The 15188-nt window shown below is 43.9% G+C and overlaps 1 protein-coding gene across 2 annotated transcripts in view; it reads right to left on the bottom strand.

Annotated features, from left to right (window-relative positions):
- Positions 1-869: 869 nt before the first annotated feature.
- Positions 870-15188, bottom strand: part of USP44 (ubiquitin specific peptidase 44) — a 63689-nt gene continuing 49370 nt past the window's right edge. Inside the window, exons 4-6 of one of the 2 annotated variants that reach the window (XM_073573202.1) lie at positions 13658-13724; positions 13132-13337; positions 870-1392 (exon numbers count right to left, since the gene is read on the bottom strand). In XM_073573202.1, coding sequence (XP_073429303.1) covers positions 1214-1392; positions 13132-13337; positions 13658-13724 — 452 coding nt within the window. In that variant the 3' untranslated portion in view covers positions 870-1213. Of the gene's footprint in view, positions 1393-13131; positions 13338-13657; positions 13767-15188 lie in introns of both variants that reach the window. The other variant, XM_073573201.1, reaches the window with a different exon arrangement.

Raw genomic sequence — 15188 nt, 5'->3', positions numbered from 1 at the left:
ATCTTTCGTACTTTAATGTATCTCATCATTCTCCCTTACTCGCGCTGATTGCCGGCAGAGCAGGGGAGAATGATGAGAGCTGTCCTTCAGCACCTGCCGCCGGGGAACAGCGCTTACTGTAGCGTCCGTACATGTGATACTGATGCGGCACCATGGTTGCCGCACGTATTACACACGGTCACAGATATCTCCGGTACTGTTTTTTACGGTACTGGAAATATCAGGACGTGCGAAAGAGGCCTAACCCATATCTTGATCCTGGTTATGACAGTTTGAAAATTAACCATGGGATTCCCCAATCCAGGCTGAGATATGGCCATCTCATACATCCTTGGCTACAGAGTTGCCAACCTGCAAAGATATACAAGTCCTTCACAGGGAAAGGGTTAAAGATTGAAGAATTCAGATAGGTTGGGAACTGTGACGCCATATATAGTCTGTGTTCTACCGCTTGTCACTATATCCTTAATCTGTATGAATAACTGTAAAAAAAACTACCCATGAGCTATGCCATAAATCACAGTCATCACTGAGGTGCAGCTAGAACCGTTAGCAAGCTATGGGTAATGAATTATAGATCAGTAACCTGCCAGTGTGAATAAGGCTTTGGCAAAGGTCTGAAAATCACCATCTGAAATCAAAATTCTACAACATTTTTTGTAATTGGAAGCAATGCTCAAAAACTGATGAATAACCAGACTGGATTGCCGTGCGCAAGAACAGACAAGTGCACAAGGATTGTAAAAATACAAGGCATGATGTATTAAAATGAAAAGGAGAAATAAGATTTTCTAAAACCAGAAAACGACATTCATGAATCACAAAGTGAAAAATGCAGCCTGAGGTATGAATAATAAAACTTACATGAGAACAGTAAAAAAAATGATTTTATAGAAAGTTATACATTGCTAATATACAAATGTTAAAATCATTTTATTCTATTTGAGTGCGTAATACCATACAAGACTATATAAACAATGTACAGGAGAAGTATCACATTCTTACGTTTGTGGTGCTGACACCTTCTGGTATGGTATGATTTACCAACATTGTATGCAACATGTTCAAAAACGTTAAAAAAGTCATACAATTGTGTCCGTGCCCACATCACACAGGGCAATGCTTTTCTGCCACGTGACTTGGGGAAAGATAAAAACACTCAGATTGTAAGCTGCCATTAGGTTCAGATTCCAACAAGTATTTATTAATTATCTCAGGACGGTGTGGACGGCGGACTGGTAGGTGGGGTGCCACGAACAAGAAGCCTATTCGATAAGTGTCCATTCTCCTGAGTGACTCGCTGGGTGTAGAAGATAATATAAGCTTGAGCCTTGCAGACCTCTTCAACTGAGCAAGTGTGCAACTTTGAGTCATTACAATGCACCCAGAATCCTAATGGAGAAACAGAACATTGTTAAAATTCATCATTGCACAAAGAAAATATGATATTTATATACACACACAATATAATATTGATTAATTTCAGCCGGGTTAAAAGTGTTTGCAACCTGCAAATTGTTCCAGAAAATGAAGTATTTTTTTCCAAAAAATTATTGTAATTACACAGGTTTTGTTATAAACATGTTTATTTCCTTTGTGTGTACACAGGTAAAAAAAAAAGGCAAATTTGACAGTTTCACACAAAACCTCCCAAAAATGGGCCGAACAAAATTCTTAGCATCTTTCCAAAATTGTGGATAAACTACTTTGTTTCAAGCATGTGATGTTCGTTCAAACTCACCTGTGGCAAGTAACAGGTGTGGGCAATATGAAAATCATACCTGAACCAGATAAAAATGGGCAGAAATTGACTCAATCTTTGCAATGTGTGTCTGTGTGTGCCACACTAAGCATGGAAAACAGAAAGAGAAGAGAACTGTCAGAATTTGAAAATTAAGATTGCTGATATTTTTAAACAATCTCAAGGTTACAAGTTCATCTCCAGAGATCTTGATGCTCCTTTGTCCACGGTGCACAACATAATCAATACGTTTAACAACCCATTGTATCGCACTATAGCTAATGTCCCTTGATGTGGGCGGCAGAGAAAAATTGGTGAAAGGTTACAACACAGGATAGTCCGGATGGTGGATAAGAAGCCCCATGGGTCTTTCAGCAGGACAATAACCCCCAGACATATTTCAAGAAGCATCCAGAAATGGATGGAAGAGTGCTGGAGAGTTCTGAAGTGGACAGCAAAGAGTCTGGATCTAAATCCCATTGAGCACCACCTGTAGAGAGATCTTAAAATTGCTGCTGGGAGAAGGCACCCTTCAAATATGAACGACCTGGAGCAGTTTGCAAAAGAACAGTGGTCCAAAATTCCAGTTGAGATGCATTATAAGAATGTTGATGGTTATAGGGAGAGATTTTATGTCAAAGGGTGTGCAATCAAAATATTAAGTTGAGGGTGCCAAAGATTTTGTCTGGCCAATTTTGGGGGGTTTTATGTGACATGATTTCCAACTTGCCTTTTTTCCTGTTGTACCAATACAGACAAAGAAAAAACGTGTATGACAAAACATGTTTATAGCTTATACCTAAGGCATGGAGTAGTAGCTGTATAGGGCAATAGATCTGGTGTCTCCCCTTGATCCATCTGTACAATCATGCCTAAGGCATGGAGTAATACTGTAGCTGTATGGGGCAATGGATCCATACAATTGGATAAATCAACGGGTGACACCGGATCTATTGCCCTATACAGCTATTATTCCATGCCTCAGGTATAAGCTATAAACTAACAACTACCATATACATCGGATCTTTTAATAATATTTTCCACCTTAATACTATCATAAGATATACTCTGAGTGTCATTGAACTCACTGAGTGACTGAGCACTAGGGTGACCGCAAAAAATCGATGTCGGAATTTTGTCCGTCTGGACCCCACAAAATGATTCCCCTTTCCAGATATTGAGATAGCCAAAATTTGAGCTCGATCAAACGACGTTAACCCGTGCCGCTCGTCGCTCAAAGTTTGAAAAAATCCAAATTGAGGTATTTTAAGATTTAGGTATTTTGCATAGTCTGTTAGACTATAAAGAATGTGACAACAACATTGCAGAAATAGCCCTGACGAAATTTTCGAACCATTTGTGGTATTTGAATGCAGAGTTGGTGGGATTATAGTTTTTTGATCCCACCATTACATAGAATCATAGAATCATAGAATCGTAGAGTTGGAAGGGACCTCCTGGGCCATCTGGTCCAACCCCCTGCTCAAAGCAGGATTCGCTAAATCATCCCAGTCAGATGTCTGTCCAGCCTCTGTTTGAAGACTTCCATTGAAGGAGAACTCACCACTTCTTGTGGCAGCCTGTTCCACTCATTGATCACTCTAACTGTCAAAAAGTTTTTTCTAATATCTAATCTGTGTCTCCTCCCATTCAGTTTCATCCCATTGCTTCTAGTCTTTCCTTGTGCAAATGAGAATAAAGTTGATCCTTCTACAATGTGACAGCCCTTTAGATATTTGTAGACAGCTATTAAGTCTCCTCTCAGTCTTCTCTTTTGCAAACTAAACATTCCCAAATCCTGCAACCTTTCCTCATAAGACAGGGTTTGCAGACCGGTCACCATTCTGGTCGCTCTTTTCTGAACTTGCTCCAGTTTGTTGATGTCTTTTTTAAAATGTGGTGCCCAAAACTGGACACAATATTCCAGATGAGGTCTGACCAAAGAGGAGTAGAGGGAAATAATGACTTCACGTGATCTAGACTGTATGCTTCTGTTAATACATCCTAGAATTGCATTTGCCTTTTTTGCTGCTGCATCACACTGTTGACTCATATTCAGTCTGTGATCTATTAGTATACCCAAGTCTTTTTCACATGTGCTGTCACTTAGCCCTATTCCTCCCATTCTATATATGCTTTTTCCATTTTTATTGCCCAGATGTAGTACTTTGCATTTCTCCCTGTTAAAAACCATTCTGTTTGTTGCTGCCCACTTCTCCAGTTTATTTAAATCTTTTTGAATCCTCTCTCTCTCTTCTCTAGTATTAGCTATCCCTCCTAGCTTTGTGTCATCAGCAAATTTAATCAGTTTACCCTCAATTCCTTCATCTAAATCGTTGATAAAGATGTTGAACAATACAGGGCCCAGGACAGAGCCCTGTGGTACCCCACTTGAGACATTCTTCCAACTGGATGTGCAGCCATTTACGACCACTCTTTGGGTCCGATCACTAAGCCAGTTATGAATCCACCTAACAGTTGCCTTGTCCATTCCATACGTAGTAATTTTTTCAATAAGGATTGTATGAGAGACTTTGTCAAATGCTTTGCTGAAGTCAAGATATACTATATCTACAGCATTTCCTTGATCCACCCAATCAGTGATACCGTCATAGAAGGAAATTAAGTTAGTCTGACATGACTTATTAGTTACAAACCCATGCTGACTCTGTTTAATCACTTCATTCTTATCCAGGTATTGACATACATGTTGTTTAATAATTTGTTCAAAGATCTTTCCTGGTATAGAAGTCAGACTCACCGGCCTATAGTTACCTGGGTCCACCTTCTTCCCCTTTTTGAAGATAGGAACAACATTTGCTCTTCTCCAGTCTTCTGGCACTTCTCCTGTTCTCCAAGAATTTTCAAAGATTATAGAGAGGGGTTCAAAAATTTCTTCTGCTATCTCCTTCAGTACTCTGGGGTGTAATTCATCTGGACCTGGAGACTTGAATTCATTTAGGCTAGCTAAGTGTTTCCTCACTATCTTTCTGTTTATAGATATCCTGGATTCTTCTATTCCCTTAATAGGACAGTGAATAACAGTTGATGTTACATTTCCTTTCTGAGAGAAAACAGATGCAAAATAGGAATTTAAAAGTTCAGCCTTCTCAACATCCTGTCTTACCATTTCATCATTTTCATCCTGTAAAAATCCTATAGCATCTTTGACTTTTCTTTTACTTTTGACATATCCCCAAAATCCTTTATTATTGCTTTTGACATCTCTTGCAAGCCTCAATTCATTTTCAGCTTTAGATAATCTGATTTGTGCCCTGCAGGTTCTGCAGACAGCATTATATTCTTCTTTAGATATGCCTCCCTCTTTCCATTTTATAAACATTTTTTTCTTCCTTTTTAGCATGTGCTTAAGTTCTGTGTTCATCCATCCTGGTTTCCTTAACTGCTTCCTATTCTTCCCTCTTTTCGGAATTGTTAACTGTGCTTTGAGAATTTCATTTTTCAAGATTTCCCATCCTTCCTGGACATTTTTGTCTTTAAGGATATCCAGCCATTGGATTCCTCCAATTCTCTTTCTGAATCCCTTAAAATCTGCCTTTCTGAAATCTAACCTTGACGTCTGAGTCTTCACAGTTCTTCCGCCTCTAGTTATCCAAAATTCTAAAATAGCATGGTCGCTACCTCCTAGGGTCCCAGCCACTTTTACCTCCTCAACCATTTCCTCCCTGTTTATAAGGATTAGATCCAAGGTAGCAGTTCCCCTTGTTTTCTCCCTTACCTTTTGGAAGATAAAGTTGTCAGCAAGAGAGGATAAGAATTTCCTTGACCTGTTAGTTTTGCCTGAGAGAGATTCCCAACAAATGTCTGGATAGTTGAAATCTCCCATGACAACTATGTCATACAGACAATGAAAAGTTGTTAATGGCTAATAAATTGCTCAGTAGCACAGATGAACCATCAGAGCACGCTAGGGTTGTAAATCCAAAAGTTAGGAAAGAAAAATTAAAAGAGGTAGGAAGTAACCGACTTTAACGACCTTCTGACAAAAGATGAAGAACAAAAGCAATATGTCCTGCAAGTTGTAAGCAAATGCCGAGCATTATATTCTGACGTTTCAAAAACTACTTTAACAAAAGCTCTAGAATAGATTAGATAACTATGTAAAATTATCAACTCATGTAGGTTAGCGTGCTCTGATGGTTCATCTGTGCTACTGAGCAATTTATTAGCCATTAACAACTTTTCATTGTCTGTAATGGTGGGATCAAAAAACTATAATCCCACCAACTCTGCATTCAAATACCACAAATGGTTTGAAAATTTGGTCAGGGCTATTTCTGCAATGTTGTTGTCACATTCTTTATAGTCTAACAGACTATGCAAAATACCTAAATCTTAAAATACCTCAATTTGGATTTTTTCAAACTTTTAGCGACGAGCGGCACGGGTTAACGTCGTTTGATCAAGCTCAAATTTTGGCTCTCTCAATATCTGGAAAGGGGAATCGTTTTGTGGGGTCCAGACGAACAAGATTCTGACATTTTTCCCCCCCATATGAGATCCGGTCACCCTACTGAGCACATATATACGGACTGCAGTCGGTACACTGATGAAGGTCGATACATGACTGAAACGTCTGCATTGTATGTACTATATTTTGGACTGCATTAAAAATGACTTCTTATTCATCCGTTGAGTGCTAAGTTTATTAGCTACATCTCTTCATTCCAATCTGAAAGGACCAAAGAATCAGCAGTACGAGAGAACATGGGATCTGTATGGTGAGTATTACGCTTTTTTTTATATTTCAGACCACATGGAGTTGTTTGGGGGTTAATCATTAGCACTGGACAACCCCTTTAAAAGCACTAGAGTGCTTGATAAGACATAGGTCCATCTTGCACTGCCACAGAATTTCCAGATCCCTGGGCATTGCCTTTCTATTCCTGACCCTAATGGCCTGGGACCTCTTACTCCAGAACTTTGTGTGGGTTAACTGGTAAGAGTATGAGGACATTTTATAGTGCTCATGCAAATCCAGGGTTTGACCTAGGAAATAGCCACTGATTTGGACTATTAGAATTTTACCATGTGGAGCTCAGTAAGGCTAGTTTCACACTAGCGTTTATGAGCGCAGCGACGGCCTGCGCACGGCCGCCGCTAAGCCCCGCCCCCTGCCGCACCTCCGCCGGTAGCTCCGCCCACCGGCGCATGACGCTGCATGCACCCTGCGTCCCCTATCTTTATCACAGGGGGCGCAGGCCGTGCGCAGTATGCGTTTGGCGGCGCATGCGTCCTTTTGACGGTGCGCCGACCTGCGCCAAACGCAACCTGCTGCAGTTTGGTTGCGTCGGCGCACCGTCAAAAAGGTGCATGCGCCGCCAAACGCATACTGCGCACGGCCTGCGCCCCCTGTGATGAAGATAGGGGACGCAGGGCGCATGCAACGTCATGCGCCGGTGGGCGGAGCTACCGGCGGGGCGCGGCAGGGCTTAGCGGCGGCCGTGCGCAGGCCGTCGCTGCGCTCATAAACGCTAGTGTGAAACTAGCCTAAGACCATGCAGTCCATAATCAGGTAGAACACTAACTACAGATACTATAAGCAGAGACCAACGAAGTACCAAAGAGGACCTGTCCCCAGGTCAAGATGACAGTTTTTCTTTTATTTTATTCCCGCACTTCATTTTTCATAAATCCATCATACAGTTCCCGAGATTAGCTTAGTTACTCACCGATAACGGTGTTTCTCGGAACCCATGACAGCACCACGGAGAGAGGGTTCCGCCCATCAAGGACAGGAATCTACAGATAAAAAGGCGGCACCTCTCCTCCGCCCCCAGTTGGTTACAGAGCATCAGAGGGTCTCCAGGTTAGTTAACAACAAAAGTATATACATAACATAATATTGCATATTATCAAGAAGCACAGTGTCTAAACGAAAACACTCTACACACAGTAAACCGTACTCACCGCACACGTGAAGGGGGGGAATAAGCGGGTGCTGTCATGGGTTCCGAGAAACACCGTTATCGGTGAGTAACTAAGCCATTCTCTCTCACCCATGACAGCACCACGGAGAGAATTTCAGAGATTGGTAGCTTAGGGAGGGACCACCGCCTGAAGGACCCTTCTCCTGAAGGTCAGGTCAGATGTAGAGGCTAGATCTAAACAATAGTGTCTGAAAAAGGTAGAAGGTGTTGACCAGGTGGCCGCCTTACAGATCTGTTCTATCGATACCTCTGATCTTTCTGCCCATGAGGTCGCCATTGCCCTTGTAGAGTGAGCTTTTAACCCCTCCAGGATGGTATTCCCACTGGATGAATATGCCAGGGCAATCGCATCCCTTATCCATCTTGCTAGGGTACTCTTGGATGCCTTGAGTCCCTTCCGAGGTCCCTGCCAACACACAAAGAGAGCCTTCCTTCCTACATCCCTTGGTGGCCTCTAAGTACTGAACTAGGCACCTCTTCACGTCTAGGGTGTGAAATCTCTCCTCTCCCCTATTCCTAGGATTTGGGCAGAAGGAAAGAAGGACTACTTCTTGGGATCTATGAAAAGTGTGTTGCTACCTTAGGTAGATATGCCGGATCAGGTTTCAATATGACTATCGTCTAGGATTTTAGTGAACTGTGGCATTGCTGACAGAGATTGAATATCGCTCACCCTGCGAGCGGATGTTAGGGCCACTAGAAGTACAGTTTTTAATGGCAAGATTTTTAGGGGTGCTGACTGGATGGGCTCGAATGGGTGCCCTGTTGGTGCAGCTAGTACTAAGTTTAGATCCCATGATGGTAATTTCTGGGTAAGTATTGGTCTAGACCTGGCTGCGGCCCTAATAAACCGTGCTACCCAAGGGTTGCCTGCCACGTCCTGTTTATAAAGGGCACCTAGGGCCGCCATCTGTACCTTCAATGTGTTAGTCGCCAGCCCCTGTTCTAAACCCTTTTGCAGAAATTCAAGAATTTTGTCAATCTGGACTCCATCCTGAACCCTTGCCCCGGAGCTGGACAGAAATTTCCTCCAAGTTCTCCCATAGGCTCTCGTTGTGATCGGTTTCCTACTCTTTTGTAGTGTAGAAACCAGGTTTTCGGAGAACCCCCTCCCCCTCAGCAGTGCCCTTTCAAATTCCATGCTGTTAAATGGAGGTTCACTGCCCAAGGGTGTAACACTGGTCCTTGAGACAGTAGGTCCGGGAGATCTGGTAGGACCCAAGGGTCGGTTATTGACAGTATTCTCAGCCAGGAGAACCAAGTTCTTTTTGGCCAGAAGGGGGCTATTAGTATCATTTTTGCTTTGTCCTCTCTGACTTTTCTTATTTCTGCGGGTTTGAGAATGGTCGGCGGAAAGGCATACATTAGGCCCGGTGTCCACCGGAGCATAAACGCATCCAGGGTCCGGGGATTTCCCCTGGGGTCTAGGGAACAAAATGCTTCCACTTTTTTGTTTTTTGTGGTCGGCAAACAGATCTATGTCCGGGGTTCCCCACATTTTTACAATCTGCCGAAAAATGGACTGTTTTAGGACCCATTCTCCCTGGTGTAACTGGGTGCGACTCAAAGTCTGCTCTCTGGTTTTCTGTTCCCCGTATATGCAGTGCAGAGAGGGATAGTAGGCTTGTCTCGGCTAGGGTGAAGATTTTGGAGGATGTGTTCATCAGTGCCCGGGACCTGGTTCCCCCGTTGATTTATGTAGGCCACCGTCACCCAATTGTCTGACAATATGAGGACGTGATGACCCTGCAGCACAGGTAGGAAGTGTGTTAGGGCATAACTTACTGCCAATAGTTCCTTTAGGTTCGAGGAGGCTTCTAATTCCTGACCTCCCCATTCCCCCTGAGCCACCTTGTTGCTATGTGCTCCCCATCCCATGGGACTGGCATCCGTGGTAATTATGTGTGTGATTTTTATTACCCAGGGAATCCCTTGGGATAGGTTGCCTACGTTTCCCCACCAAGCTAGGGAATGAATAGTTTGAGTCTAGTGTAACGTGACCTTCCAAGTGACCTCCTAATGCTAACTGGTTGGCTAATACATCCCATTGGAGATCTCTCGTATGTAGCTGTGCCCATTGAACTGCCGGTAGGCAGGCGGAGAGGGACCGTAGTAGTGACATCGCTTTTCTTAGCGTCATGGAAGGGTTCTGAATCGCTCTTGCTACCATCTGAACAATTCTCTCTTTTTTGCAGTCCGGGAGGTAACACTCTTGGGTGTTTGAGTCCAGTGTTAGTTCTAGGAACTCCTGAACTATGCTGGGCTCCAACCTCGATTTTTCAGGTTTAGAAGCCAGCCGAGGTTCTGTAGAATTTTCATTACCCTGTCCCTCTGTTCCCTGCATTTTTGGGCAGAGTTGCTTGCTATTAAAAAGTCTTCCAAATATGGGATTAAAATATCCTGCTCTCTTAGGTGAGCCATCATTTCTGCTACTAGTTTTGGGAAAACTCGTGGGGCTATAGAAATTGCAAATGGCAGGGCCCTGTATTGAAACTCCCTTATTTCGCCCTCTATAGAGACCGCCAGTCTGAGGTATTTTCTGGAGTCTTTGTGGATGGGGACGTGATAGTACGCATCGCTGAGATCTAATACTGTCATGAAGCAATGTGGGATGAGAATTTTGGTGGTTTACTTGATTGATTCCATTGAACTTCTGTTTTTTGAATCGTTTAGCCTTTTTAGATTTATAATTGTCCGGAAGGTACCGTCCGGTTTGGTCACTAGAAAAAGCGGGGAGTAGAACCCTCTGCCTCTCTCCTGCAGGGGAACCTCCTGGAGGACTCTTTTGCTTAGTAAGCTTAGGACCTCTTTTTCGAGAGCTTTTTGTTCTCGTATTGAAGATCTTAGTGGAGTTACCACATTTTTGAGGTGGGAAAGAGAGAAAGTCTATCCTTAGGCCTGATCCTATCAGCTTTAGTAACCAAGGGTTGTTTGATATTTTCCTCTAGGCTGGGAGAAAAAGGCTTAGCCTTCCTCCCACCCTTGGCAAACAGTCACTTGGAGGGTTTCTTGTCTCGGGACGAGATACCGAAGAAGAACCCCCTATCTCTCCTGTCATCCCATTTCTGTTCTCTCGGGGGTCTCCTCTGAAAAAACTTTTTGTTTCGAAAGGACCTTTTAAAGCCTGTAGGACCCAGGTTTAGGAATCCCTTCTTTTTATCCCCTGCCTTTTGGAGGATGTCATCCAGTGTCTCTCCGAATAGGAATTTTCCTTCGCAGGGGATGGAGCATAGCTTCATCTTAGTCTGTAAGTCCCCTGGCCAACATTTGAGCCACACTGTTATTCGGGCTGCATTTGACAGGGCTGCTGCCTTGGATGACAACCTTACTGAATCAGCTGATGAGTCTGCTAAGAAGGCTGCCGCTCCCCTTATTAGTGGAATGGATTCCAGGATCTTCTCCCTGGGTGTACCTTCCCTTAACTGTTTCTCTAGTTGATCCACCCATAACATGAGGGCTCTGGAGGTACTCGTTGCCGCTATGGCTGGCCTAAGATTTCCCCCAGCTGATTCCCAAGTGCCCTTGAGGAAGGTATCAGCCTTTTTATCTAAGGGGTCTTTTAGAGTACCCATATCCTCAAAGGGGAGAGCAAATTTTTTTGAGGCCTTGGCGACCGCTACGTCTAGTTTTGGGGCTTTGTCCCAAGACGTGGACACCACCTCGTCGAATGGATATTTTCCTCTTAAGGGAAGGGACCATGGAGTTCTTCCTATCCAGTCTTTCCCATTCTTTTTTTATCAGGCCCTGTACATTCTCGTTTAGCGGGAACACTCTGCGTTTCTTTTGGCCCAGTACCCCAAACATTATGTCCTGGACTGATCTATCAGGCCGAGGGTCTGCCAGCCCCATGGTAGACCTTACTAACATGTCTACCTCATCTAAAAAACAGTGACGGCCCCCCGTTTCTTCGTCTGAGGATGACAAGTCGGTGTCCGAAGTCTGTGAGGTAACCTCCCCTGACGTTGAGATCTCTGACTGGAAGCCTGCTACTACATCCCTCTTTTTTGCTTTCCCTTTGTGTTTTAGCGATGAAAGGGCACTCAAACTCCGATTGGATTACAGCTCTTAGATCCGAGGCGTACTCCGGGGTTTCATCACAAAGAACTTCCTGTATGCAGGATTCGCAGAGATTTTTATCCCAAGAAGCTGTTAGGGCTCTGCTACAGGTGGGTCATTCCCTGTTCTTTGTTTTCTCTTTCTTCTTTCCCTAATAAGGGAAAAGAAGTCTATTGCAATGTTGAACATTCACGTAGATCACTCACCCGAGTATGCGCGGTAGCAGGTACCGGTTCGGGAGGTGGATTCAGGTCCCTCACGGGTTTGATCCAAGGAAGGTGACTTGCTCCTTGCAGCCGACCTGCTGCGCTGCGAGGAGTGTCTACTGGACCGGCCCTCGCGCCTGTCCTCCTCCTTTTGCCAGTGACGGTGGTGTTGCTGTTGCCTGTGCTGCTGCTTAGGCTGCTGCTCAGGCTGCTCCCCTTGCTGGTCGCTGTCCTCCATACTTACAAGATGCTTCCAGCAAGGAGTAGTTTCAGCGCTTTCCTTTTTAAATTTCCCGGCCGTGACGTCACTTCCTCTCCCAGCCTGCACAGCTCTCTGCCCCGGGGAGCGCGCATGCGCCAACCGTGGGGACCCGGAAGTCGTCTCCTCCATTTCTGGGGCAGCGCCAAATTGGTACACCTCTGTACCGTGGTGCTGCCGACGCGTGTCCCGGGTCTCCCCCAGCCTCCTTTCCGGAGCGGCGGCTTGGTCCTCTCCTCCCCGCTCACCCTGTCGAGCCCGTCGGCTGCAGCGGTGGCGGCTTCAGGAACCGACCCCGCCGCGACAGGGGCCTCCCCGCTGTCAAGATCACGGATGGGAGGCCCTGGATTCCTGATTAAGGTAAGCTGCTGCCGCTGCTGATTCCACAGGTCACCCATCAAGGACAAGAACCCAACTGGGGCGGAGGAGAGGTGCCACCTTTTTATCTGTAGGTTCCTGTCCTTGATGGGCGGACCCCTCTCTCCGTGGTGCTGTCATGGGTGAGAGAGAAAAAGGGTCTATTTACTGCAAATTTCCATGATCTTTATATAAAAATAACTTTAAAACAAAATATCTCTGGAACACTATGGCAGATTTAGAACTAAAAAAAAAAAAATTGAACATTCAGGAGCAGTTGGAATAAAACTTGACAGTACTGACCTTCTGACGGGTCCTCTTTAATGAGCAAAGATACAGTAACCAAAGTGCCTGCATTATAGTAACAATGTATGGTTTGTTTTCAATAACGGAGAGGGATCATAACGTGGACACACGTGCTTTTTGAAAACCGTGCCTTAAAGTTAGAACTATATACTGGCTCTCCCTCAGGAAGACTTGAAATCTAACAGGTATGGAAGCAATCACATCAATGGATTTATTGCCAAAATTTCTGCAACTGAAAATCAGCACATTCATTACCTCCTTCTGGGTTATAGCAGAAGGCCGTATAATGCCCAGAACCAAATCCCTTCCCATGATGCATCACTACAGCAGACAAATCATAGATAAAAGAATCCGGTTTCAGGCTTGTAGTAGATTCTCTACAGCAATATGGCTCCATGTTTAGCATCTGACCAAACTGGACATGCACGCCGATTTTCTCCCGATGATTGCGACCAGACCACCTAAGGGGGGAAAAAGGTCTTAATATCACTTCTGTAGTTCTTCATGCATAGCATTTTTTATGATAGGCACAACTAAAAACACTGGGCCTCATTTATCAAGACAACCAATCAGAGCTCTGATTCAATTTCTTAAACTGCTCTGGTAAAATGAAAGCTGCCCTGTGATTGGATGTGTTGGACAATATGACTTGCTAAATCTATCCAACTCTGTAATGGTGTATGGATAAAGAATAAAATAAGAACAGACCCCGAATACTTGGCTGAGGACCAAGGCAGTAACACTTATGACAACCAATATCACACATAATATTGTTCTTCACCTGAACCTCTTGAGATGCAGTCTCAGAACTTGAGGTAGGCCACACACCATCAGTTGTTTCTGGGCTTCTGTAAGGACAACTGGTTTTGATGAAAATTTCCTGCGTTTTGCTGCAAATTACATAAAAATACATTCAACTTTTCTTCTTTACCTAAATACCACTTAATTCCTTCAAGACGTGAACTGGGCTAGCAAAAAACGAAAAAAATCATGTTTTTAACCCTCGTTCATGGGCGTCACAAAATAGGATGCAAGCCAGACACACTGCACTACCTGTGTGTGACCAGCACCCTATATGTCTTTTGTGTGTGGGCAATTTTAATACTAAGCAATCATCATCAGTATTTTGCACTTGTGTTGCCGCCATCTTTAGTCTACTTGTTTACTGCATTAGTTCTGAAACTAGGTAAATACTACTGCCTTTTTTGCTGTGTTGATAAAAAGCAGCTACAAAACCCTTAATCCCCTATTGACAGTTAGTGGTCAGAAGTTATAAAAGAGCATTAAAAGTTTTGTCTTAAACTTTCTTTTCAGTAGCGCACTGCTCCTCTGTCTCCCGTCTTCCTGCTTGCCAGCTTCAGGGCAGTGCTTACAAATTATTGGAAAGCTTGTAAACACTGCACATGTTCAGCCAGTAACCTAGGCAAAAAGCTGTATAGAATAAAAATCTAAAGGCTAAGTGCATAACTTTATTAAAAAGAAAACTGGAAAGTTGCTGCCCATTTTAAAATTGAAATAACCCATTAAACCCATCATTTCTAGAGTGATTCGCACGCAGCACAATAAATATTCCAGCTCCGGGGTCACATTATAACAATGTCTTAGGAGAACGTTGTTTATTTACAAGCCTAATGTATGACCTTACAGTATGACCTTCATGACAGCAAAATGCTGATCTGTAGAGGAGGCGCTTCACTACTGAGCATGTACGTAAAGTGCAGCACAGATACATCGCAACTAAAAGCCCAGAGCCTTGGATTAGGAACAGAACATTTCATAAGAATTTAGGATAGTTCTGAAAAAAAGCATTAATCGCATAATTGGGTACAGTAGTTCAATGCAGTATCTATTCTAGGAGTCCATATTATACAGACTCCACCAAAATGGAATCCGACTGACTCCACAGCACTGCTGTGATCGTCTAGCAACATAGCAGTACATCAACACTGCTATGCATAGCTAAAATCATGATTTCCTATGAACGCCAGCCACAGGATGGCTTTCACAGCAGCATCGTAATTACAGACAAGTGGATTAACAGCAGACCCTCTTCTGTCGTGTGGAATCTCGCGCAGGCCTGTCGGTGAGTGTTAAATGCCGATGTCAGATTGATAGCGGGATTTAACAGGTAAAGAGCAGTGGGCAGAGCTCCGATTCACCTGCGGCTGTTACAGGCACGTGATGGATGATTAAATCAGCCATCATTTGCTGGGAAATGTGAGCTCGGCATGCAATCCTGCATCAAAGTCGGTCAACAAAGTCAGAGAGCCGGCGTATGACGTACCAGTACTTCATATGTTGGTTAGGCTGGT

This window comes from Dendrobates tinctorius, unplaced genomic scaffold, assembly GCF_039654945.1.
Source record: "Dendrobates tinctorius isolate UK_male_01 unplaced genomic scaffold, ASM3965494v1 ptg000035l, whole genome shotgun sequence".
Classification (NCBI taxonomy): domain Eukaryota; kingdom Metazoa; phylum Chordata; class Amphibia; order Anura; family Dendrobatidae; genus Dendrobates; species Dendrobates tinctorius.
This window is presented reverse-complemented; position numbering and strand designations above follow the sequence as displayed.